The following is a 26,774-nucleotide window of genomic DNA, read 5'->3' as shown; positions in this document are numbered from 1 at the left end:
TTCGTTTGTATTATTTCTATGGTCCGCTCCCACAAGCGCTGGGAGATTTTATTATTATTAGGCTTGGGCAGTGAAACCTCGGTAAACCCCTATCCACAGAATGGCGTGTTATTCTGTAATGTTTCTATCTCTGCAGCTGAGAAATAAGGGGAAACTGACACTTATGTGCGTCATGGGAAAATGACTCCAGGGAAGGAGAGGAGGCGGGGAGGAAACTGACCGGATAGAGAGGCGTTCACCCCTCTGGGGTTTTCCCTGACGTAGTAGTCAGAGAGAAAACACAGATGCTCCTTGACACCCATCCCATAACTTAGACTGTGTGGGTCCCACGCTGTGTCCCAGCACAATAAACCACTAAAATTCCTTGTGCAGACTTAATATTTATTTCTTGCATTGATATCCCACCTTTTTCTTAGCAGCTCCTGTTGGCTCTTTCAACCCTGCCGGCAAGGGATCCTGCTGGCCAGATCCACACCCTTGCGTATAAAGCTCACGACGTCCCCCACAAATAATCCTGGGAACTGTAGTTTCCCCCGCACATGCTACAATTCCCAGCACTTACACTACGGTTCCCAGGATTCTTGGTGGTGGCGGGAGTCATGTGCTTCAAATGCCTGCTGTGCACCTACCCCCTTCTACTGGAGGTCCTCCAGCAAATAAAACAGAGGGTGCAGAAAAGGGGAGGAGGAAATGGGGGGGGGACTTCCTGGGAGGTGCAACACTGCAATGCACTCCTCCCTCCTCCTCCTCCCTTGCAGCCTGGTCTTTTCCTCCCACCCATGTGGAGCTGGGGTCCTTCTCCCGCTGTTAAACATGGATGGTTCTATTCCCCCTCCTCATTTTTATCCACACGGCAAGCTGCTTTATAACAAGTCAGGGCCAAAGGATAAATGGACACAAATCTGACATCAGGAATCACAAGACAGAGAAACCAGTAGGTGAACACTTCAATCTCCCAGGACATTCTATACAAGATCTCAAAGTAGCTGTCTTAATACAAAAGAATTTCAGAAATAGACTGGAAGTAGAAGTTGCTGAATTGCAACTAATTTCCAAACTTAAAACCATGGAGAGACCTGGTCTGAATAGAGACATTGGATTCTTATCTCATTAATTCTTATCTGATATAATACATCTGACCCCTTGCTTTTTCCTGTAAGACCAATTGCAGTCGTTAACAGTTGTCAACAGGTTTTCCACCCCTATCAGCCAATCCCCCATTCCCACCACCCTTCTGAGTAATACCCCTCCCCACTCTCTCACTATATATAAGGGTCTGGTGATTTCTGTTTCAGTGTATCTGAAGAAGTGTGCATGCACACGAAAGCTCATACCAATAACAAACTTAGTTGGTCTCTAAGGTGCTACTGGAAGGATTTTTATTTTGTTTCGACCAAGTCAGACCATTTGTCCATCTAGCTCAGTACAGTCTACACTGACTGGCAGCAGCTCCCCAGGTTTCCAGACAGGAGCCTCTCCCAGCCCTACCTAGAGATGCCAGCAGGGACTGATGCCAACCTGGGACCTCAGCGACTGCTATGCCACACTGCCTTGCTGTTCTGCCAAGTTTCTCCTGTGCAAGTGGCGGGCAGTGATTGTGCCACCTTTGGAGTTGAGCCTTTGCGGAAGAACCACGTAATTCATAACTTGAGTTGTGCAAACTGTTCACTGCGAGAAACAAGAAGAAATCTTTCCTGCCTCCTCTTTTGTTGTCTGACCTCTTCCGTGAAGCCACTTCTGTTTTCTGAATTAACTGGGCTGAGAATGACAATAGCATTGTCTACCATTGCCAAATATTCCTTTAATCTGCAGGAGTCGCACGGCGCAAGTGTTGAGACTGTTTTCTTATATCTGAAAAGTATCTCTACTCTGCTCTTCAGCAGAAAAGACTCCCAAGAGCTTATAGAGGAACTTTTAAAAAGAGACAGCCTCTGTTCTCAGGCTTACAAAGCACATCAGGCCCTTCTCCGTAATGTTTCAGCAAGAGCCAGCATGCTGTAGTGGTTAAGAGCGGTGGACTCATAATCTGGTGAACCGGGTTCGCGTCTCTGCTCCTCCACATGCAGCTGCTGGGTGACCTTGGGCTAGTCACACTTCTCTGAAGTCTCTCAGCCCCACTCACCTCAGAGTGTTTGTTGTGGGGGAGGAAGGGAAAGGAGAATGTTAAGTCGCTTTGAGACTCCTTCGGATAGTGATAAAGCAGGATATCAAATCCAAACTCTTCTTCTTCTTCAGTTTGGTTATTTTAGCACTTTATGTAGTGATGTGTCTCAAGTTTGGCACTTTCGTTAATCAGTATTTTTAGCCCTTTTTACGACATCATATTCAACGCAACCAAGAAATCATTTCGTTTTATTCTTTATTTGTTTCGTTTAATTGTAATACAGAAAAAGCATAATAAAAACATTAAAAAAAGAAAAAGAAATCCATCGCAGCAAACAGTAATGATTAGTGTGATGTCATTGGAGCATCAGACCAATCAAAGCATTCCAGCAGCAAACATTTAAATATCAAAGAATCCTGCTTGAACACCCATCTAAACACAGGAAGAGGATTCTAACCAATCTCTCCGACAAGTTTATTGCACCACCAAAGTGGTACCGCTTGCATTTTCTAATTGCACGGTTAGTAAGGAAGGGACACAGAGCAGAGCGTCTGAAACAGCTTTGTAAGTGGGTAGGCAGTTCTTAAGGTAACCAGGTCATAGACTGACAAGACCTTTGAAGATTAAGATTAGTATGCTCAGTTGAGCCCAGAAACAAGTAAAGATAATATAAGACTGAAATAATTTAATCCAGTTAAAATCCTAGCTGTGCTTTGGATCAAAGGTAGTTTTCAGACTGTCTACAAGGGCAGCCCCACATAGAATTGCTTGCAGCAACAATGGTTTGCCTGTGGTTTTCCAGATGTTAGCCTCCGACTCCCATCAGGCCCAGCCAGTACACCTGGAAGTTGTAATCCAGCAACATCTGGGCAGCCCAAGGTCACCTGTTGTAAACAAAACCTGCCCTTTATAGGTTCTCCATCGGAAGGAGAAAATAACAGAGGCCAACCAGAGAATATTGAGAAGCAAAGCAGCTAGTAAGCCTGATCTTTATTAAAGCTGTTGCAACAGGGTACTCCCATCACACACAGGAGTTTGGAGGAGGACCTAGAACAAAGTTGTGCTTGCCCTTATATAGACATTTTGAAATTCCCTGCCCTGGAGCTCAAGACCATCCCTCCATACATCATATATACATCGCAGAAGAGGCGGTGTACAGCAGAAACCTGAGTGCGTTGTTTATCTCCTGTCTGCCAGGTTATATGATAATGCCTTATCTGATTCCCTTTCCTGGTATTCTGGCCATTGCTTTGAGGTGGTAATTACTTAATTCCTGAGACAATGGGAAGGTTACCTCACCCCCTCCCTCGTTGAATAGAAACATTTGGTCAGTTTTAGGAGTCAAAATGGTTTCAGGACTGTCCTCTCAGACATGTGGCCATTCATGTACGTGTTTGCTTGGTACACTTATGAACATTTATTATATATAATACCTTAAGATTCTTGTAACACACCCACACCTATAATTACAGTGCAGTAAATACAGTGGTGCCCCGCTAGACAAATGCCTTGCTAGATGAAAAACTCGCTAGACGAAGGCATTCGTCTAGCGGGAGGCTGCCCCGCTAGACGAAAAAGTCTATGGGGCTGCCTCGCAAGATGAAAATTTTTCGTCTTTTTTTTCGTCTAGTGAAAGCGCGGCTGTCATTGCCGCTTCGCTAGACGAAAAACCCGCTAGACGAAAATTTTCGCAGAACGAATTATTTTTGTCTAGCGGGGCACCACTGTATAGTATTATGAAGCGGCTTTGTCATGCTGGCCACATGACCCGGAAGCTGTACGCCAGCTCCCTCGGCCAGTAATACGAGATGAGCATTGCAATCCCAGAGTCGGATACGACTGGACCTAATGGTTAGGGGTCCCTTTACCTTTACCATATCCCAATAAAAGGGTCCGATTCCGGGTGGAATTCTGAACCCGGCAGGACGTTGTTTGAAAACCCCTGCCGGCGTAGAAATAACAGAGACCAGACCAGAGTTCTAACAAAAAGCAAGGCGGCTAGTTAAGCCTGATCAGTTTATTTTAAAGTACAGTGGTACCTCGCAAGACGAAATTAATTCGTTCCGCAAGACTTTTCGTCTTGCGGAAATTTCGTCTTGCGAGGCACCGTTTCCCATAGGAACGCATTAAAATTTAATTAATGCGTTCCTATGGGAAAAAAGTCAGGGAGCGCCGGTCGGAAGGGGCGCCGGCCGGCACTGGAGCCGCGCGGCGACGCATTTTAAGGCTGCAGCGAGCGAACTGTTCGCCCGCTGCAGCTTTAAAATGCGCCGTAGCTAAAAAGGCTTACCTTTTGGCTCCGGTGGGGGGGGGGGGTTTCCGAGTCGCGTCCGCCATTTTGGATCGACTCAGACATGCGCAGTCGATCCAAAATGGCGGACGCGACACGGAAAACACCCCCCCACCGGAGCCAAAAGGTAAGCCGCGCCCCTCCCGACCGGCACGGCGCCGCGTTTTAAGGCTCCGGCGAGCGCTGCAGCTTTAAAACGCGGCGTCGCGCCGCAGCTAAAAAGGCTTACCTTTTGGCTCCGGTGGTGGTGGGGGTGTTTTCTGCGTCGCGTCCGCCATTTTGGATCAACTCAGACATGCGCAGTCGATCCAAAATGGCGGGCACGACGCGGAAAACACCCCCCCACACACCGGAGCCAAAAGGTAAGCCTTTTTAGCTAAGGCGCGACGCCGCGTTTTAAAGCTGCAGCGCTCGCTGGAGCCTTAAAACGCAGTGCCGTGCCGGTCGGGAGGGCTTACCTTTTGGCTCCGGTGTGTGGGGGGGTGTTTTCCGCGTCGTGCCCGCCATTTTGGATCGACTGCGCATGTCTGAGTCGATCCAAAATGGCGGGCGCGATGCAGAAAACACCCCCCCACCACCGGAGCCAAAAGGTAAGCCTTTTAGCTGCGGCGCGACGCCGCGTTTTAAAGCTGCAGCGCTCGCTGGAGCCTTAAAACGCGGCGCCATGCCGGTCGGGAGGGCTTACCTTTTGGCTCCGGTGTGTGGGGGGGTGTTTTCCGCGTCGCGCCCGCCATTTTGGATCGACTGCGCATGTCTGAGTCGATCCAAAATGGCGGGCGCGATGCAGAAAACACCCCCCCACACACACACCGGAGCCAAAAGGTAAGCCTTTTTAGCTATGGCGCGATGCCGCGTTTTAAAGCTGCAGCGCTCGCTGCAGCCTTAAAACGCGGCTCCGGCGGCTCACAGTGGTACCTCGCCAGACGAATTCGTCTTGCGAAAAACAGCCATAGACGAATTCGTCTCGCGAGTCAACTAAAAACTCGCAAAACCCTTTCGTTTTGCGAGTTTTTCGTTGTGCGAGGCATTCGTCTTGCGGGGTACCACTGTATAGAACTGTTGGCAACAGGGTTCTTACTCACAACAGCCGATGAAGAACCCCGAACAAAAGAGCTGTTGAACATTTATATAGTTTTGACACAGTACAGAACAAAGAAAAAAATAGCATTATCTGGGTGCGGTGAGGGGTTCGCAGCGGGTGAATAGGTGTCGGAAGGGAGGGGGTCTTTTATCGGAGGGCCATGTCTAGATACAAAAGGTGTTTTTCAGGGTGGTTGCTGCCCTTGGGAGTTTCCGTTAAGGAAGCATTTGTGTGTGCATTTGCCCTACAGCTTTATTTGCTCAATAAAAACCCCTCTTCCTGACTTGGGAGGGTCTGTGTGTTCGTATACAAACATGTTGGGAAGACCAGTGGGTAGGGATAGAGAAAGTTACAAAGAAAATGTTAACGCATATCTTGAGATACAGAAGTTATAAAGGTGGCACAAAGATATACATTTTGGGATTACAGTATCCAAGGATCAAGACAAAATGCATACAGTTTATACTCAAGTTTATAAACAGGGCTGCCTTCAGATGTCTTCTAAAAGTCTGGTAGTTGTTTCCTTTGACATCTGGTTTACCTTGACCAGCATCTTAAGACCTCTTCTCACACAGCAAGAGGAAAAACAACAAACGACCATTTTAATGAAGCAACGTGCCATATGGGTCCTTGAGTAAATATAAAATACGTTTATTAGGTTTGATGAACTTCTTGGCAGCATGCATCAATAAAAACCCACGGTTTCTTCATGCTTCCTTACAAGCTTTGAAGAAATTATGAGCTTGTATCAAGCGTGAAATTAAGGCAGTACTAAACGTAATTTTTAAGCAAGTAGAAAATTTCCATTTTCGACTCTTCTCATTCTGGCTAAAGTCAACCATCATGTTTTCATCAAAAAAAAATAAGCCCCTTGGCTTTGTGTTTTGTTTAAACCGATGCAAATCTCTGGTTTTGCTAGAAAGATGAGGCGATGCATTTCATATTAAGTTATTCCATCTGCTTGCAATTGCACCCTGCATTTACGTCGCAGCGGTCCAGCGGGATGAAATCCCACAAGACCTCTCCTCATCCCAGAGGGGAGAATTTGGGAGCGGGGGGGGGCATTTCCCGTGCTGGAGGGGTGTCCTGCCCCCCCGCCTTTGCCCCTCCTTCCTGCTGCACAAGCCCCATAGCCAGCTAATAGGACTGGCCGGGGGGCGGTGCCTGGATCCAGTCACCAGCCTGGGCACTGCCAAAGCACACATCCCCAAAACAGGACCTGTCGCATCTCAGGTATATTTCTGGTCTCCAGTTCCACCTCCCTCCAGGTTAGCTCCCACATTTTGCAAAATAAACAAATAAATAAAAATGGAATAAATTCCTGGCAATGCTGAAGTCCGCCTGGGTCTAACTTGGATCTAGAATAGATCCTGCTCTGCACAGTGAACAATAACTTCTCGACTCATGGCTTGTACTGATGGTAAACGTCCAGATGTTGACCTTAATGAAATGAATGATTAATCTAGTCACAAGAATGTCATATCTGGCACAGAAAGAACAAACCATTTTGTTTTCATGTCCCTCGCTGACACAAACCTCTTTTTAATAGAGTCTTTTTAATAAAAGTGGAAGTGCAGTGTGGTGGTTTAGGGTTATGGGCTAGGACCTTGCGAGACCAGGGTTCAAATCTTCACTTGCTCACATTAAACTCACTGGGTGACTGACGTTGGAGGCCAGCCACTGCCTCTCTGCTTTACTTTCCTGGCAGGGTTGTTGTGCGGATTAAGCAAGGAGAGGGGAGAAGCATGTGTTCCATTTTTCATTTCATCAAATTTACATGCTGCTTGATGGCCAAAAAAAACCACCCCAAAACAAAAACCTCAAAGCATGTTTCCAAAAAAGATAAAACCATAAAATTAGGGGTGGAATTCAATGCATTAAAACATGGAACATTTTAAAATATTAGCAGATTAAAATTCCCGCCAGCTTTTCTTAACACCTGGGTAAGCCACCTTGGGATAAAAATGCAGTAAATAAGAAATATAGTAAAAAGGGTCTGTCATAAAAAGGGTCTGGGTGAAATCAAAAGCTTCCTCCCGGGATCTAAGTGGGCTGTTCTGAAATCCCACAAGAGTTCTGTAAGGGGAAATTAGAATCTAGAATTGTAGACCTGGAAGGGACACCCCCCCATCCTCTAGTCCAACCCCCTGCAATCTTAAGAATCTCAACTAAAGCATCCCTGCTGCTTAAAAACCTCCAAGGAAGGAGAGCCCCCTGGGTGCAAAAGGGGGGAAGCCAGAAATTCACCTTGGGGATGAGAGCCACCGTTTTTTTTTTGCAGTGACAAATTTTGCCAAGTTGCAAGGATGGAGGCGGAGGCCTCTCATCCCTCCCTCCCGGACCACTCAAAAGTGCTTTCTGCAGGGACAAGTGGAACAAAAGAGCCCAGCCGAAGGCAGCTGGAAGCGCTCAGAAGGGCAAAAGTCTCCCTTGAGGCTTCATTTCTGGGGAGGAGGAGGAGCCAGCAAAGCGAAAGGAAAAAAAACAAAACGAGTCCTGGAGAAAACCAAGCAACGCCAGGGCGCAGCATATCCGGAGAGGCTCTCCATGAATCCGTGGCTTCTCCTCTCCTGCTTGCTGCCCTTCCTGGGAGCCGGAGAGCTTTGGCATCCCGGATCCAGGCTGCCTTCCTTGCATTCCAGGGGCAGCGAGGAGGGGACAGAAGAAACCGCCTTGCAGGTAGGTGCGACCGGGGAGAGGAGAGGGAGAGGTCAGCTGGAGTCCCAGACTTTGCGCGCAGCTTCCTTGTGGGGCTGGAGGAGAGAGAGATCTCCATCCCAGTCCCAAATGTGGCGGCACAGCCAAGGCACACACGCATATCCAACACATATTTAAAGCATATGGCTTCTCCCTACCCCTTAAAAAATAAATACCGGGCATCAGACACGGGGTGGGGGGGTTTACAGGTCCCAGGATTTTGGTGGTGGTGGGGAAGATGCGCTTTAAATCTATGGTGTGCATCTGCCGCACAATTTACTCCCGAGCCGACCTCGCTGGAATTAATGGACCCAATTTAATCACAGACATGGATTTCAATGGGCCTACTCTCGAGTAAAGCTTAGTTGGCTACCACCCCCTTCCAGATCCCCAAGTCTGCTCTTTAAATTATAGGTTGGTAGCCGTGTTGGTCTGCCATAGTCAAAACAAAATAAAACTATGTTTAAATTATGTTCTTAATGCTGTACACCACCCTGGGATCTTTGGATAAAGGGAGGTGCAGATATTGAAATATTATATAATAAAATACATAACCATGTATTTAATAGTAATAATACATGCCCAGCGCTGCTTCCCATTGATTCCAATAGCTTAGCTTCGTATTCAGCTGGGAGTTCATACAAAAGTTACGTGTCTTGTTTTCTATGTTTGTATGCTGTTTCGTACCGAATCAAACTGGAGCTTGCCCTTTAAAAAGTTGGAGGAAATAAAAAAAAAAGAAAGAGGGGTGGGGGAAAAGAAGGGTACAGAGGGAGAAAAAAATGGTCATGCTTGGAGTTTAAGGGGTTAAGGAGAAAGGCATACAGGAAAAGTGGGTTTTGGTGTGCAGTTGAAGGAAGAAGAATAAGCCCAGTTTCAAATATGTTTCCCCCTGTAAAATTGACAAGCAGTGAACAGCAGATGCTTTGGAGGCCATTTTCAACAAATATTTCTCAGTGAATAAATGAAAGTGGATAGGTTTTGTACTCCACATCTTCACCACAAGATGTCAGACTTGAAACCCTAAATCCTGAAAGTGGGGATGTTGTTGGTGAAAGTTTATTGTTGTTTAGTCGTGTCCGACTCTTCGTGACCCCATGGACCACAGCACGCCAGGCACTCCTGTCTTCCACTGCCTCCCGCAGTTTGGCCAAACTCATGCCAGTCGCTTCGAGAACAATGCCCAACCATCTCATCTTCTGTCGTCCCCTTCTCCTTCTGCCTTCCATCTTTCCCAACATCAGGGTCTTTTCCAGGGAGTCTTCTCTTCTCATGAGGTGGCCTCATGTATTGGAGCCTCCGCTTCAGGATCTGTCCTTCAGTGAGCACTCAGGACTGATTCCCTTAAGAATGGATAGGTTTGATCTTCTTGCAGTCCATGGGACTCTCCAGTGTCTCCTCCAGCACCATAATTCAAAAGCATCAATTCTTTGGCGATCAGCCGAAGCATAATAAAATCAGTTTATGATGCCGTACTAATTTTGTGAGCTATGAGATTCTCTGCTGATTTGGCTGCAACATAGACGAACAGCAAATTGCTCAGAAATTGTGGGTCCTTGTGGTAAGTTGGTGCTGTTCAGGCAATTGCTGTCTTGGCATAAAACAAATACATGTTTGTGTGTTTAGCATTTTTTAAGTTCAGCAAGTAATCTTGTGGAAGGGTAATCATTGGGCTTTGAGAGTTCCTCTTGGCACTTGGTGGTTGTGAACCACTGGGGGAAAAAACCCATTGTACTATCACTGTTTACTTTAATTGCATGTAACTGATCCCATACCCTCCAACATTTCTCCAATGAAAATTGGACGCCCCATTCCATAATGATAATTTTACTATTTATACCCAACACATCTTACTGGGTTGCCCCGGCCACTCTGGTTGGCTTCCAATATATAATAATAATAATAATAATAATAATAATAATAATAAACATTAAACATTTTAAAAAAACACTTCCCTATACAGGATTGGCTCGGGGGTCAGAAAATTCCATACCCTCCAATATTTCTCCAGTGAAAATAGGGACATTCTAAGGAAAAGCGGGACATTCCAGGATCAAATCAGAAACCAGGATGGCTTCTCTAAATCAGGGACGTCCCTGGAAATTAGGGACACTCGGAGGTTCTGTGATTATGGCGTAAGGCACACTTAAGGTATGTTAAATGAAATGTGCCTATATGCAAACAGAAAGCTGTGTGGATGAAGAAAGGAGAGAATGTAGAAAAATTAAGGGATGGGTGCCGGTAAGACTCCAAATAAAGAGAGACGAGAGAAAAGTGAAATGAAATCCAGAAGTGCCTGCAGGTTAGGTTCCCAAGATTTGGAGCAAACAGCAATTTAGGTTTTCATTTGAATTGTTTTCAGTGGTAAAGAGCAGCTTTTGCAGGGCAAAAAAAGGGGGGAGGGGGAACGCTCAGAAACACACCTGGAAAGCCCATACCTGTGCCTAGAAATGCAGAGAAAAAGTGTGAATGAACCCACTGCCATTGATGATTTAATGCAGGGGTGGCCAACTTCCAAGAGACTGCGATCTACTCACAGAGTTAAAAACTGGCAGTGATCTACCCCCTTTTTTGGTTTTTTTTTTTTTTTTAGGAAGGAAAGCCCTGTTTTGGGGGGTTCACGTAAAAGTTGTTGAGCTTCTTTAGGGAAGAGGAAAGCAACATTGAGCTTTTTTTTTTAGGAAGGAAAGGTCTATTTTTGGTGGTTCAGGTCATTTTTGGGGTGCAGGGCAAAGATGTTGAGCTTTTTTTTAGGGGAGCCAAAGTTTTTTGGCTCCTTTTGGGGGAGCCACTGATCTACCGGTGATCTACCACAGACGGCCAGTGATCTACCGGTAGATCGCGATCTACCTGTTGGACATGCCTGATTTAATGGAAGTTATCAGTATGGGAAGATGCACCTTATTTGGTTAACTGTAATGCTCCACAGTTTTTACAGGTCAATGTGGCCTTGGGCAAAAGAGGGCAGGTATTATTGCCAGCTGATAGTACAAAGTGGGTGCCCAACCTGTGGGCCTCTAGGTATCTTAGACAGAAACTTCCATCTTCCTTGATCGTTGGCCGTGTTGGGCAAGGCTGATGGGAGCTGGAGTCAAAACACGTGGTAGGCCAGAGTTTCCCCCATCACTGATATAAACGTTGGGCCATAAAACGAAGCTACACACACATAACTACAAATGCAGAATGCTAATTCTCAGATAAATCTCTTATATTCCATGACCCGCCCCGCCCCCCAATGTAACTCGTCTTTTTGATCCCAAGGAAACACTTGGGAAACAGCAGAGGTAGCATCCAGCTTTGTTGACAGGCCTCTGCCTAGTTGTCGTCGTCGTCATCATCATCTGTCTGTCTTGAGAGACAATGGAGTGTGCCTCTGGGGGTGAAGTCAGACTGCTGTGTTAGCAGCACTGAAGTGACCTCGCCGGGGTGCAAGCCTAGGCAGTGCGTGTGGAGGTCCTGGCAGTGGTGGAGCTTCATGCTCTGGCACCGGGGGGGGGGGGTGGAGAGCAGGCAGGGGGGGGGCTAGCGCATGTCCTGAGGGCGTGGCACACTGCCTGCAGGGGCGTGGCGCCCAGCACGGGGGCAGCCGCGATGGCACCCTACTGGGTGTTGGCAAATGTCCCACCCGGGGTCAGTTGTGAGACTGCCCCGAACCTGGAACAAAGAAGAAGAAGAAGAAGAAGAAGAAGAAGAAGAAGAAGAAGAAGAAGAAGAAGAAGAAGAAGAGTTTGGATTTGATACCCCGCTATATCACTACCTGAAGGAGTCTCAAAGCGGCTAACATTCTCCTTTCCCTTCCTCCCCCACAACAAACACTCTGTGAGGTGAGTGGGGCTGAGAGACTTCAAATAAGTGTGACTAGCCCAAGGTCACCCAGCAGCTGCATGTGGAGGAGCGGAGACGCGAACCCGGTTCCCCAGATTACGAGTCTACCGCTCTTAACCACTACACCACACTGGCTCTTGTGCACATTCCCGGCTACGCGAGACTGGTGGCACATTCAATATGCGATTGTTCCCCAGTGCGAAGAACAACACGCACAAGCCATTGATGAGGCTAAATTATTTATTATAGGTAAATTCAGAATATGTCTCTGCTAGCCAGCTCAGATACTCAGAGCTGTGCATAAGAGCGTCTAGCATCTCTCGAGCCAGAACTGAAAGTAAAGTACAATAACATCACATGTGTGAGAAATCAGATATAGGACTACTGGCTTTCTCACAGGATAAAAACAGACACATGTTACACTGGCCTCACTGTTGCTTTTGCAGCCTGGCGTGTACAAATATCCCAACACTGGGATCGCGCTGCCGGGGCAGTGTGCTCCCCCCGCATTCCTCTTCCTCCGCCAGTGGGTCCTGGGCTGCCCAGACAACAAGACCCGCCCCCCCCTCGGCCTCTCTGATGTGGTCCAAAGGAAAGCAGAGCAATACGTTTGGCACTAGCTTGGTTGCCGGAGTTGCCGGAAGGAGGGGTACAAGGTGCCATCCAACAAACAGACAGACAGGCTTCATTACATTTCAAGAGCGTAATTATGCTTTTGTTTTTTCTTTTTCAGGAAAGCATTAAGAGAATCAGGCATCTGAATTCGTTATCATCTGGCGTCAACGCCACTGCTGTCTATGGAATAAATAAATTTTCCCACTTGTCTCCTGAAGAATTTAGAGGTACAGAGTATTACGTTACAAAATATTTAATGCTTTTGCAAACAATACCACCTTGCCTTATCTTCAGTGCAAGCTATTTTGACATCCTTTTGATAGGATTTGGTGTGCCTAAACATCGTGCTAAGCAGGACTAAAGTGCTCGTTTTTGTCTTGAGATTATCTACGGTCTCCCTAAATTTCATACTCTCTGAGCTTCAACCTGTCAGAATGTTTCATTATGCATGTTGCTATGGCGATTATTACTTTTGCGGCTATTAACCATCCCTTTCTGAGTTTATTTCATTTAACCATCCCTTTCTCTAACAGGATCTTTTCCCTTCATAGTTTGGTATCTCGGGGTCTAGAGTAGAACTGAGAATTGAGCAGTGCAGACTTTTGCAGAAAGCAAGGATTTGTCAAAACAATAAAGCCCGAGATCATTCAGTAGTTATAGAATGCTTGGCAAGTAGATGGTATGAATGATGGCTGCTTGCTGTGGCCAAGAGACAGCGAAAGGAAAACAAGGTGGCCCACACGAACAAGCCTCTGTCTTGTGGTAGATCATTTGTATCAGTTCCTGGCTTAATAAGCCTTACTTTATTGAACTGGGAACAAGCACCCATCCTTCACCTCATCACATACTGGCTCACTTCTGATCCTCATCTCTTTAAACAGCAGTTTCACTTTGTGCTCAAACTGGGGAACTGTGCTTCACAAATTTCAATCTAGTTGGCGCAAGGGCATTCCCAGAAAACTGGCCATATATGGTCTCTCCCCAGAGTATCTACTAAGCCTAGACATGGGAAGGGCCAAAAACATAACCAAAGAAAGATTCAGGGATATTGAAGTCCAAAACGACTTCAATCAACTTTCGATATAACGTTCAAAGGCCCCATCTAGCAAACTATCTCAAAATACTAGACAACGCTAAACACCGATGGGCTTTCTCCAGGGCTCTTCCGTCAGCCCACCTAGAGGGAAGATACAATAAGATCGCGATCGAACAAAGATTGTGCCCCTGTAATAGCAATGAGATAGAAACTATTGGGCATGTTATTTTACACTGCCCATTATATCGAGATTCAAGAAAAGAGCTGATTGAACCAATTCTGAGGAAATTGCCTGGTAGCATAGATGATACCTATACCAGACTTCTCCTAGCAGATAAAGACCCCGAAATCACCAGGGCTGTGGCAAAGTACTGTTACATTGCGACCAGAATCAGACGAGTAGTGATGTCAACAATAGACCCTCGAACTTTAACCCCAATGGAACGATAATAGTAGAGACCAATGAATTTAAATTTTAAACACTAAAAGGTCGAAACTTGGCTTGGGTGTGGGCGTCGGTTCTATGATTGGCCCGCATTCCTGTTTTTGTTTGTGGCATAACACAACTTACACTAATATGTGGTTTTATAAATTGTTTTCTGGTCCTTGACCGTAATAAAGATTTACTTACTGTGGTTCATAGAATCATACAATTGTTGAGTTGGAAGGGACCCCCGAGGGTCATCTAGTCCAACCCCCTGCAATGCAGGAATCTCAGCTAAAGCTTCCATGACAGATGGCCATCCAACCTCTGCTTAAAAATTTCCAAGGAAGGAGAGCCCACCACCTTCCAAGGGAGACGGTTCCAGTGTCAAGACAGCTCTTACCTTCAGAAAGTTCTTCCTGATGTTCAGTCGGAATCTCCTTCCTTGTAACTTGAAGCCATCGGTTCGAATCCTACCCTCCGGAGCAGGAGAAAACAAGGTTGTGCCAGGTGCCACCTTCCACGGGATAAGCCCTTGAGATATTTGGTTGAAACAAGCCAAGAGTGTAACGTTAACATGCTGCAGGAAAAGATGGGAGAGTAGGGCAAGGGGACATAAGAAGAAGGGCCTGCCTGATCAGGCCAATGGCCCATCTGGTCCGCATCCTGTTCTCACAGTAGTTGACTGGATGCCTGTAGGAAACCCACAAGCAGAACCGAGTGCAAGAGCAACTCTCTCCTCCTGGGGTCTCCAGCAAATGGTATTCAGCAGCACTGCTGTCTCATGACTGTGCAGCCAGAGCCAGAGCCTCCAACATGGACAGGAGCCATTGATTATCAGGGGTCAGGTATATTACAAATGCTGACCACGGTACTCCGATATCAGAGGGGGAAAACGGATTATGAGAATGGAAGAAATACTAGGTTTAGGGTAAAATGTGTTGATTTTTATATTTTTGAAGTTGGAATCAGAAGGAACAATGGCAACAGCCTTACTAAGTTAAATGAAGAAAGGATATAAGAAGTTAAGATTTGGAATATGATATTTTGTTTGATAAGAACAAGTTGTATGATTAAGATATGTTGGTTATAACTGTAAGACTAAGATTAGATGTAAGAAATAAGATTTTACAATGTTACAAAGTTACTAAAGAAGATTAGAAATGAACGCAGAAGAGAGGACGTGAGGAAGTCCCAGGTTTAGGATTTTAAGAAGAGAAGGATTGTTAAATAATTGTGTTTTTTGTTGGTGTGTTTTTGTGTAGTGTGTGTTGTTGTACTTTGTTTAATTTGATTTTGAAAAATCCAATAAATTCTTATTAAAAAAAAGATTATCAGGGGTCAGCAAACTTTTCAGCAGGGGCCAGTCCACTGTCTCTCATACCTTGTGGGGGGATAGACTATATTTTGAAGAGAAAAAAAATGAACGAATTCCTGTGCCCCACAAATAACCCAGAGATTCATTTTAAGTAAAAGGACGCATTCTACTCATGTAAAAACACGCTGATTCCCGGACCGTCTGTGGGCCGGATTTAGAAGCCGATTGGGCCGCATCTGGCCCCCGGGCCTTAGTTTGGGGACCCCTGGATTAAGTCTTCTCCGAGAATTTGTCCAATCCCCTTTTGAAACCATCCAAGGCGAGTCCCATAATTTAACTATGTTCTGCATAAAGAATTGACTTCTTACATCGGGAGACCAAGTGAACCCGACACCTGTTTCTGGCTATTTGTTATTAAATTTGTGGAATTTGTTAAGTTTGTGGAAAAGCTCTCCCAGGGAGGCTCACCTACCGCCTTCATGACGTATCTTTAGGCAACAGGCAATATCCAACAGGGACAGCTCAGTTGGTAAGCATAATAATAATAATAATAATAATAATAATAATAATAATAATAAATTATTATTATTATGCCCTACCCCAGCCACTCTGAGCGGCTCCCAATCAGTGGTTAAAACAATACAGCATTAAATATTAAAAGCTTCCCTAAACAGGGCTGCCTTCAGCATGAGACTCTTAATCTCAGGGTCGTGGTTCAAGTCCCACGTTGGGCAAAATATTCCTGCACTGCAGGGAGGTAGACTAATGATCCACCTAGACCCTTCCAACTCTACAATTTTATGATTCTATGATTATCCCAGGTCTTTGGTGTTTTAAACTGGGGGAGGGATTGTTTTGTTCATTATTATGTTGTTTATTTTTGCGTTTCTGTACTGTAAAGCGCTGTAAATCATAGGATCCTCGGATGAAGGGCAGCATCTACATTTTATAAATAATAATGACTGGGGGAAATGCAAGTGGCTTGGCTTTTAGAAACGATGTCCTCTGAATCGGCTGTAACCAAAACTAGAAAATAACAGAACTTTTGTTTTATTTTAAAGCTACTTACTTACAAAGTAGACTTTTTAAAGTTCCCAAGTATGTGCCGGGAGCGAGCCTAGAGGGCACAGAAACACCCTTACCAGCGAAGTTTGATTGGAGGGACAAGAATGTCGTTACCGGCGTGAGGAATCAAGAAGCGGTAAGTTCCACAGTTGATTTTCTGCCTAACTTTGGACCTGCTTCCCTCAAAAACTCTAAATGAATAAATGCTTAAGCCAAGAAAGAACTTAGCATATGAAGTTGAAAAGTGTGCAATGTACCAAATCTTTGAGAAAGAATATTTTGAAGAAGACGACTAGATGTTCTAGTTTAGATGAGATGTAACATGTAAATTTGTATGTATGAATATACAGTAAATCCTGGGAAAGAATTTACTGAAGAAGCCCAAAATTGTCCATGGGCGAAACAGGGGACAAACACCGGCACCCTGTCTAATTTTTGTGCGTCACATCTTAAATATTCCATCTGATTGGACTTGCTTTCATCTATTAACATCTGTGCGTATCATCTGACTGAACCTATTTTCATCAATATCTACAGGAGCCTGCTAAAGACATTTAAAGACTGAAATTGTCCTGTTGTACTAACTTGAATGAGTTTTCTCTTTGTGGCTTCTTTGTTTGACTTCTTGTATTGCTCACTTTTTGATTGGACTACCAATATAGAATTCAATACGTGGAGTGGTTTGGTAGATTTGTGTGCGCTGTTTGTGTGCTGCTTATTGTATACTGATTTCCCTCAAAACTCCAGCAACCTTAAGGTACCATAATACAATGAGGCAAGATGAACAATAAGATAAGAAAGGGAAATTAACACAGAAATATTGAGTAATGATTTAAAATAGATAGGCAGAGGGGTGTGTAACCTCTCTTGTTCTTTAAGGGTATATGGTATTGTTTGGTAAATGTGACCCAGGTGGCGCTGTGGGTTAAACCACAGAGTCTAGGGCTAGCTGATCAGAAGGTCGGCGGTTCAAATCCCTGCCACGGGGTGAGCTCCCGTTGCTCGGTCCCAGCTCCTGCCCCACCTAGCAGTTCGAAAGCACGTCAAAGTGCAAGTAGATAAATAGGTACCGCTCCTGCGGGAAGGTAAACGCGTTTCCGTGCGCTGCTCTGGTTCACCAGAAGCGGCTTGTCATGCTGGCCACATGACCCAGAAGCTGTCTGCGGACAAACGCCGTCTCCCTTGGCCTATAGAGCGAGATGAGCGCCGCAACCCCAGAGTCGGACACGACTGGCCCTGATGGTCAGGGGTCCCTTTACCTTACCTTTGGTAAATGTAAGAGTAGGAATTGATTTATTTGGAACCATAAGCCTCCGAGAATTAAATATAAACTACTGATTGATACAAAAAGTAGAGGTGGCCTGGCATTGCCAGATCTAGACTTTATCATGCAGCGGCAGGCTTTATGTGGTTAAAGGAATGGATTGTATTAGAAAATCATAAGCTGCTAGATCTTGAGGGATTTGAAAATAAATTCGGCTGGCAATGCATACCTGGTGGAGGACAAAATTAAAGCTCATAAGGGGTTTAATAACCACATCATTAAAAAATCTTTATTAAAAATTTGGGAAAAAACATAAGAGACTATTGGAACCCAAAAAACCCAAATGGGTCTCTCCGATTGAAATAATTACAGTCAAAAAAAGAAACTCAAACGGAAATTGGGGTAAATATAAAGATCTGATAGAAGAAAAAGATGGGAAACTAAAATTAAAAGACTATAATGATATTAAACATTTCCTAACAGGTTGGATCCAATATCATCAAATAAATAGTAAATTCAAACCAAGAACAGAGCACAAAAAGGGTTTCTAGATGATTCTTCTCTGCTAGAAAAACATCTCTTGCATAATAGAAGCAAAGTAATATCAGCATGTATAATATCTTATTGGAGTGGGAGGTAAAAGACGAGATGATTAAGAAACTATGATCAAATGGGCGAAAGACTTGGGGAAAACAATAGATTTGAAAAATGGGAGAGATTGTGGGGAAAGGTGTGGAAGTTCAACGGCGGCAGAGGGGATCAGAGAAAAATTTGATCAAGATGTTCTACAGGTGGTATATGACACCAAGTAAAATACACAAAATGTATAAGCTAAGAGCAGCTCTTGTTGGAGATGTCACAAGGAAGAGGGGACCTTTTCACACATGTGGTGGCATTGCGAGAGGATTCAAAAATTCTGGACCCAGGTATTAGAAGAAATAAAAAAAATGATGAATATAATATTAAAAAGAACCCGGAATGGTTTTTGTTGTGAATTATAGATGGAGAAATAAAAAACAAGATGAAAAATTATTTCACTATGCTACCGCTGCGGCCAGAACTTAATAGCCCAATATTGGAAAAAGGAAGAAACACAAGAAAGTAAAGAATGGCAAGAAAGATTATTTACTATATTGATTTAGCCAAATTAACGGACAAAATAAGAGGATCAATGACCAAAAGTTCCAACAAGACTGGGAAAGTTTGGAGAATACTTTAAAAAAGCAATGCCCCATGGTGAAATGCTGGCTCATTTCTAGATATCCTTATCTTGAACAAAAGGAAAGAATAAAGAAGGAAAGGAAAGGAGAAACGAAGTAGAAATAGGAGTATAGGATTTCAGAGAGGATTTCAGAGTGGTAAAAGGAGTGTTAGAATGATTACCAGGATTAAGACAAGTGGAAGCCTTGAATAAAGAGGTAGTAGAAAATGAAGAGATATAAATAGACTGAAGAAATAAGACAAGGATATGTATCGCTAAAGGGTAATAGAAAATAATGTAAAGGTTATGTTTCTTTTAAAGTCTGTATGTAATACTACATTTCTTACATACAGATGTATTGTGAACTATTTTCGTTCTTATATACGACACCAAAAACTTGTTTTGTTAATCTTTATTTTTCTTTGTTTGCTTAGGTTGAAAGGATGTACATATTTTAAGGATTGTTTTTTCTGAATTTACGCAATAAAGTTTATATATAAAAATTTATAAAAAAAAGAGTAGGAATTGATAAATCGACAGCTGTTGAATAATGGGAGTTGAACATAAGGAATGGATTGTGAACCAGAGATAGGTGTGTGCTATTAAACAGCAAAAGGGGGGCGGGACACAGGAACACATTTAGGACAAAGATTGGGAGGTCATCTTTTTTGCATTAAATTTGTTGGTAATTCGGCACTGATTTGTTCAAAATTTGGAAAAACCAATAAATTGGCACAAAGAAAGAAAGAAAAGATAATACAATGAGGGTTGCAGTGCCCTTTTGAGATGAGAATACATCTCCATTGTTGACACGGCAGCGGTGCATGTTTATAGCCCCATTTCTCTGGTTGATATGAACTGGCTTTTTCATTACAGGTAGTAGAAAAGCCAAAGTGAAGCCTCTGCACCTGCCGTATTTTTATTATTTTTAAATCCATCAATGTCTGTCCACAATGTCTGTCAATGTCTGTTGAGTGGTTTACAGTTTAAGGCTCATTACTGTTCCACAGAAATGTGTATCTCTTTAAAAGAAAGAAGGAAATGAAATGACCTAGTTCTGCAGCTGTGGGGCAGTACAGCAGGTGATGTTAAGTTTGTATTGATTTAAGGCTTATCAGCAATCGGATACAGTATATAAGGAGGTCTGCGTACCTCTCTGTATCCTGGGTGGAAGGTCATGTTTCTGTAGCGTTCTTGTAGTTAATGTAACTTCTGTTATTTTTCTTTAATTAAAACAACTCCTAATTATATTTTGCAGTCTCCCCAGAATGCTTTTTGTCGCACAGTTACTCAGTTTAAATACCCCAACAGGGGGCCCTCTAGAATGGATATAGGGAAGCAAAGGGGGACAGAAAATGCCTGAAAATTGCTTCCCTCCCTGTTCCAATGACGGAAGCCTTTCTGCCAGTTGAGCAACACCGCTGGATAAAACACTATCCATACGGAACTATGTGAAAAACAAGCTATTTTGAAATAAATTTGTGCTTAAAAAAAAGTATGAAGGGCAACAAACGACGATTTTTTTTCTAAATAATTTTAAAATTAATTTTCATTTTTAACAACCCAACAAAAGCCACACTAATACAATACCAAATTACAATACGATTAAAAAAACCAATTATCCAATACCAAATTAAACAATTTTCAATGACTTCCCGGGTTCTGGATTTCAGGGAATGATGTTCTTATTTCGTCCTGCTCCAATACTCTTAGTCCAGATACGACAGTTCCGATCTTGATCCTTTATTTTAACAGCCGCTGATCTGATGACTTTCATTCGTATTTAACTGCTCCATATCCATTAATTTTGCAAGGGGAGATTCTATCCTGTAAATTCCTGTGTGAAATGTTTGTTTTACAATCATCTTTGCGCTTCCTATTGTAATCCATCACACTCGGCATTTCTTTTCCAGTGTGGCGGCTGTTGGGCTTTCAGTGTTGTCAGTGCAGTAGAGTCTGCGTATGCAATTAAAGGGAACGTTTTGGAGAACCTCAGCGTGCAGCAGGTTATCGACTGTTCATACGGGAATAAAGGCTGTAGCGGTGGCTCTACGGTTACTGCACTGAGTTGGCTGAATCAGGTATTCATTTCTTACAAAACCCACAGGCTCCATTAATATGTGACAGTGTAAAGAGAAGGCAAATCTCAGACTTGAAAAACATTGCCCTCTTGTAAGTAGATCAAAGGCTGCATTGTTCCAAATATTGTCTCCAGCTTCTGCCAATTAGATACCTCTAGGGCTGTCATAAGTCAGGCAAGTTGGGCAATAGATGGTCCTGCTCCAGCACCTGCTCATCATGTGACCTCCGTTGAGACAATATTTCTCTCACCCTGACATAAGTTGAGATCTAGAGTACGGCTAGCGGGCTCATATCTTCCTGCTGTTGGCTGTTTTTGCCAATTTTCTGTAAGAATACAGTGGTACCTCGTGTTACGGACGGGATCCGTTCCGGAGGCCCATCCGTAACATGAAAAGCCTGCAACTCGAAGCACCGTGTCTGTGCAGTGCGATTTAGCACTTCTGCGCATGCGCGAGAGGCGAAACCCCAAAGTAACCCATTCCAGTATTTTCGGGTTGCCGTGGGACGCAAGACGAAAACATGCAACCTGAAGGGGCAGTAACATGAGGTGTGACTGCAGCCAGAAAACACAGGAAAACTTCTTCTAAGACGCTATATCTTCTTAGGAATCAAAGAAATAGAAACCATATATATTTCATACACTTCTATCATAAAAAACAAGCTGAGGAAGGCATCTATGCCGAAACGGGGCCCTGTCCTGGTCTCCCTGGTCTCCAGTTGTCTCATTTTACATCTGACACGCATCGTAGAAGCCCTTGCATCAATTTCTAAAAGACTTTCAAGGAAAATTTCCAATGTGAAACTATTTTTTCATTTAAGACTGTAATTCTTAACAGGACTGATATTACATTTGTATTTACTTACGAGTAAACGTATGTTTTTTGGTTAAAACTTCTGGCCAGAGTTCTTAATTGGATTCATTTCAGTGCAGCCCAAAAATGGCATTTGTTTTGCGATTTTGCCAAAAAAAGCTCAACAACTTTCCTTTATGGATTTTCACTGTTTGGCAACCCTGGGTTATTTGTAAGAAATCAATCTTTCATTGTGGCAGTTACATTGGAACTCCCTGCCTGTTGACAACACGCAGGAGCCTCCACAGCACCCGCTAAAAACACATTTGTTTAGAAAAGCGTATGTGGACACATAGAATGTTCACTTTTAGTTCATCATTGGTTTTAATTATTTTTGAATGTTTAAAATAGTTGCTTTCAACTGTTCTTACTGATAATTTTATTGTTTTATTCTTGTAAGCTGCTGACTTTTATTTTTTTTAAATCAAGCGATAAATACATTTTAGGAAGTAAATAAAATAATTTAAGTAGTACAGACTCTGGCATAACCAAATAAACTTTCAATAGCACAAAAATGTGTTGCTATTTAATCACAAGCAACTCGTTTGATTCCTCTTCTTGCAGACACGTGTGAAACTGGTGAAAGATGCGGAGTATTCTTTTAAAGCTGAAACAGGAATGTGCCATTACTTCAGCCGCTCTGATTTCGGAGTCTCAATCACAGGCTATACCTCTTACGATCTAAGGTAACAACTAGTGAGTATTTTCACAGGGTCCTTTCCCCCCAACTAGCCCAGTAGATTCACATTCCAAGTGACTACTACGGTTATAAACCTCTTCAGTACTGCACATGTGGGGAATCTGTGGCCTTCTGGGTGTTGCCGAAAGTACAGCTCCCGTTGTCGCTGACAAATAGCCATGCTGGCTGCAGAGATGGAATGAGTTGACAGTCCAACAGCATCCAGAGGATTCCAGCTTTTCATATCTCTACGTATTGAGCATGCATGATAGAGATGCAAGCATGTTTGCTTTAACAAAACATGGAAACTATCTAACATGTTCTTAAGAAAACACGCCTCTCGTCTTTAGTTCTTTTGAAGTATTAAGCAGCAGGCTGTTGAACTTGGCTAAATCCTGCCTCCCTTCTGGAGTTTCAAAGATCATGCATGGATGTTGACGTTCCAGGGAGGGAGAGAGACTTTGACCCCTTGTGCAGCAAATGCGTCCGTAGGTCTCATTTCCTTTCCAAATGCAGAGCAGTCATTGCCTGCAGAGCAGGGTGACTTGTCAATGCAAGAGGATGCACAGAAAGTGCTTTCAACTTCCACGACAAGGGGGGGCAGGTGATGTACAAAGCAGGTTCGCAACATGGTAAACGTTTGCCTGTAGTGTTTGCGTTTCTTTTGCAATGTGTGCCCTGCTTTTCTCTCTTGACCTGAACAAACAGTGACATGGAGTACAACTTGTGAAAAAAGCAGAAAGTTATTAGGTAAAGGGACCCCTGACCATTAGGTCCAGTCGTGCCCGACTCTGGGGTTGTGGCGCTCATCTTGCGTTATGGGCCGAGGGAGCCGGCGTACAGCTTCCGGGTCATGTGGCCGGCATGACTAAGCCGCTTCTGGCAAACCAGAGCAGCGCACGGAAACGACGTTTACCTTCCCACTGGAGCGGTCCCTATTTATCTACTAGCACTTTGACGTGCTTTCAAACTGCTAGGTGGGCAGGAGCTGGGACCGAGAAACGGGAGCTCACCCCGTCGCAGGGATTCGAACCGCCGACCTTCTGATCAGCAAGCCCTAGGCTCTGTGGTTTAACCCACAGCACCACCCACGTACCTCAGAAAGTTATTACTTGAGGTTATTTAACTGGGTTCTATGGGGGGAGTGGTTGTGAAACATCACCAGAACCAATGGGGGTGGTTTACATATAGCTAGAAATCGGAGTGGTATCTAACTGGCTTATCTCCATTGGGGGAAGGCATCCATTGGCAGGGTGGAGGGGGGAGATAATATTTACAGATTGGGGGGTGGGCAGAGGCCACAGGAAGAGGTGTATCTACTAGCAAGATGTCTTCCCACAGCAAACTGAGCACAAGTACTATTCTCTCTCATTTGAGGAGAGGTATATTATTACCTCTGCTTTATTACATGCATAGAAATAATCAGTGGTGAAAAAATACGGTCATGGTACAAAATGTGATTATTGATCCTTGTCAGATGAATATTGTCAGATGAATAGACTTCTCTAAATGCTGGCTTACCGTGAGGGCCGTTCCCAAGCAGCATGATACACAAAATCGTGAAACGAGTTCTTAATTGAAACCATCCTTGTTGAAATTGCCATTTCAGTAGCCGTAAAATAACATAAATTGGGTCGCCATATTTCAAAAAGTGAAAATCTGGACACAAAAGTTGCCTGGACACTTCTGAGAAGGGTTGCCATACGCTCAGGTTTCCCCGGATAATTTTAACAGTTCCGCTCAGACACCGTTTTTGATGGACAAGTCCTAAATGTGTCCAAGAAACTCCAGACGTATGGTGGCACCAACATACCAATACTATTCCGAATAACTTCTGCTTAGTACAGCCAAGTTTATTTTCTGTACTATGGACTGACTTCTGCAACCTAAGGGGCCGGATACCTGCCAAACAAAAGGTGCTCAGCAGCTGGTTGGTTTCGAAATATTTTGATGCTAGACTGAATTCTGACCCTGAGGGACTGGGACTATTCTTACCTTGCAGTGGCCATGAAGACGAAATGATGAAGATGCTTGTTAAATATGGGCCTTTGCCAGTAATTGTAGATGCAATCAGCTGGCAAGATTATCTTGGGGGCATCATCCAGTATCACTGCTCCAGTGGAGAAGCAAATCACGCTGTTATAGTTACTGGTTATGATACGACAGGTGAGTTTGAAACCGCCAATTAAATGATTATTAACGTATCAGTTCAGAGAATATTAGTGCCATCCCAACTGTATCTGTGCTCACATGGCGGTTTATTCTGTTCATCTGATGTTTCCCTAATTGTTCATTTCAGCATTTCATTTTATCTGTGCTTTCGAAAGACAAAAAAGGCACAATCTAGTGGAATACAGGTGAAACTCGAAAAATTAGAATATCGTGGAAAGGTTCATTTCTTTCGGTAATTCAACTTAAAAGGTGAAACTAATATTATGAGATAGACTCATGACATGCAAAGCGAGATATGTCAAGCCTTTATTTGTTATAATTGTGATGATTATGGCGTACAGCTGATGAGAACCCCAAATTAACTATTTCAACTCTGGGGTTTTCATCAGCTGTATGCCATAATCATCACAATTATAACAAACAACGGCTTGACATATATCACTTTGCCTGTCATGAGTCTCTCATGTATTAAACTCCAGTAGCTAATGAAATAAATGGACTTTTCCACGATATTCTAATTTTTTGAGTTTCACCTGTGTTAGAACTTTAGTGCTCATTTCTGTGTTAAAAGGGTTCCGGGGGGGGGGGAATCCATTTGCGACCCCATTAACGCAGAAAATTGCAGGAGTAAAGTGACAAAGTTTGGGGTGCTATTGTGGCATGCATTTCCCTTTTCTTTTTGAATAGTTTTATTAAAGATTTCATTGTGCAACGAAACGTTACAAAAGTTGGGTGCCTCCCCCTCCCTCGTGATGACAAAAGCCTGGGGTTCCAGACATTCACCCAGGGTCTGTGTTTCTTTGGAGAATTGAGACACAGTGGAGACCGCCATAGCTTTAAGAAATGTTTTTTCTCATCCATTCACACCTTCAGTGTGCATGGAGGCAGTCCAGTACTTACAGCATGGTCATTTAAAGAGGGGTTTGGCCCCACAGCATTGCAGCCAGCCTTCCCAAGATGGATTCCAGACTTCTTCTATTTTGCTTCTGGTTCATAGGCCCCCTGAAGTCCATCCATGGAATAATCTAGGGGTCCATTAACCCCCAGGTTAAGAACACTTGGTGAATTGCATCAATACAATTTTTAACACACACTTCTGCATATTGAAGTACTATGTGCTATCTATGCCAGATTCCTTACAAGAATCCGGATTCTGTTTTGTGGCTCTGCTTTCAAATCCCTCCGTGTCTGTCCAACGAATGGCATTAAATGTTTGCCGAAGATGTTCTAAACAAAACAAAACTTTTTTTGCAATTATTTTACAGGTAGCATTCCTTACTGGATTGTTCGAAATTCCTGGGGCACTTCGTGGGGAATAGACGGCTATGTTCGCATTAAGATAGGGTCCAATATCTGTGGTAAGTTGAGGAAAAGGAACTGCAGTTGATCCTTCACATTTAGCCCTCCGTCTGCGTTCTTCCATCACCCTATTTTGAGAGGCTATTTTAAACTTCAGGTAGACGCACTTTACGTTCCTCCTCTCAATGTTACCGTCCCAGGATGAAGATAAGTGCAGCATCAAAGCAAGCCCATTAGCATATTATCAAAGCAAGAGAATATAAATGTATATAGGAATAATAGGAATAGGAATAATTTATTATTGGCCAAGTAATTTTCCAACATACTTGGAATTTGTTTCGGCTACATTGCAATGTAAACATACAAACACTGTTCCTCTCAAAATACAAAGAAGCAAAGAAACCCCACCCATATTTTACCTCCCCTTAAGCTATACAACTACGAATTTAACGGCACAAGGAAAAAAACCTATTCCTGTGTCTGGCCAATTTTGTGTATGAAGTCCTGTAGCGACACTCTGAAGCCGACACTCACTTTGAATGCAGTGATCAAAGCTACTCACAACATCAGCGTCTCTGCTGGGACTCTCCCCACTCCCCCTGGAAGTATTTGTGATCTAAAATGAAAGGGGTGTTCTGCAATATTGGTACAGCATGGGAGCCAAGGAGTAAGAGATGATGTTGCAATAATACTTTATCCAATGGATTTATCCAATGATCCAGTGATTAACGTTGATCTTGTTGTCCTAGGCATTGCAGATGAAGTTCTGCC

General features: G+C 43.7%; 1 protein-coding gene across 1 annotated transcript; it reads left to right on the top strand.

Annotated features, from left to right (window-relative positions):
* The first annotated feature begins 7,958 nt into the window (after positions 1–7,958).
* On the top strand, positions 7,959–26,111 carry CTSO (cathepsin O). Its single transcript, XM_033163133.1, has 7 exons — positions 7,959–8,154; positions 12,731–12,839; positions 16,452–16,591; positions 20,834–21,001; positions 22,418–22,539; positions 24,535–24,698; positions 25,970–26,111. The coding sequence occupies exons 1-7, from the start codon at positions 8,023–8,025 to the stop codon at positions 26,089–26,091; spliced, it is 957 nt and encodes a 318-aa protein (XP_033019024.1). The 5' UTR covers positions 7,959–8,022; the 3' UTR covers positions 26,092–26,111.
* The last annotated feature ends 663 nt before the right edge of the window (positions 26,112–26,774 follow it).

The sequence above is a fragment of the Lacerta agilis genome, chromosome 10 (genome assembly GCF_009819535.1).
Source record: "Lacerta agilis isolate rLacAgi1 chromosome 10, rLacAgi1.pri, whole genome shotgun sequence".
Taxonomy (NCBI): Eukaryota; Metazoa; Chordata; class Lepidosauria; order Squamata; family Lacertidae; genus Lacerta; species Lacerta agilis.
This window is presented reverse-complemented; position numbering and strand designations above follow the sequence as displayed.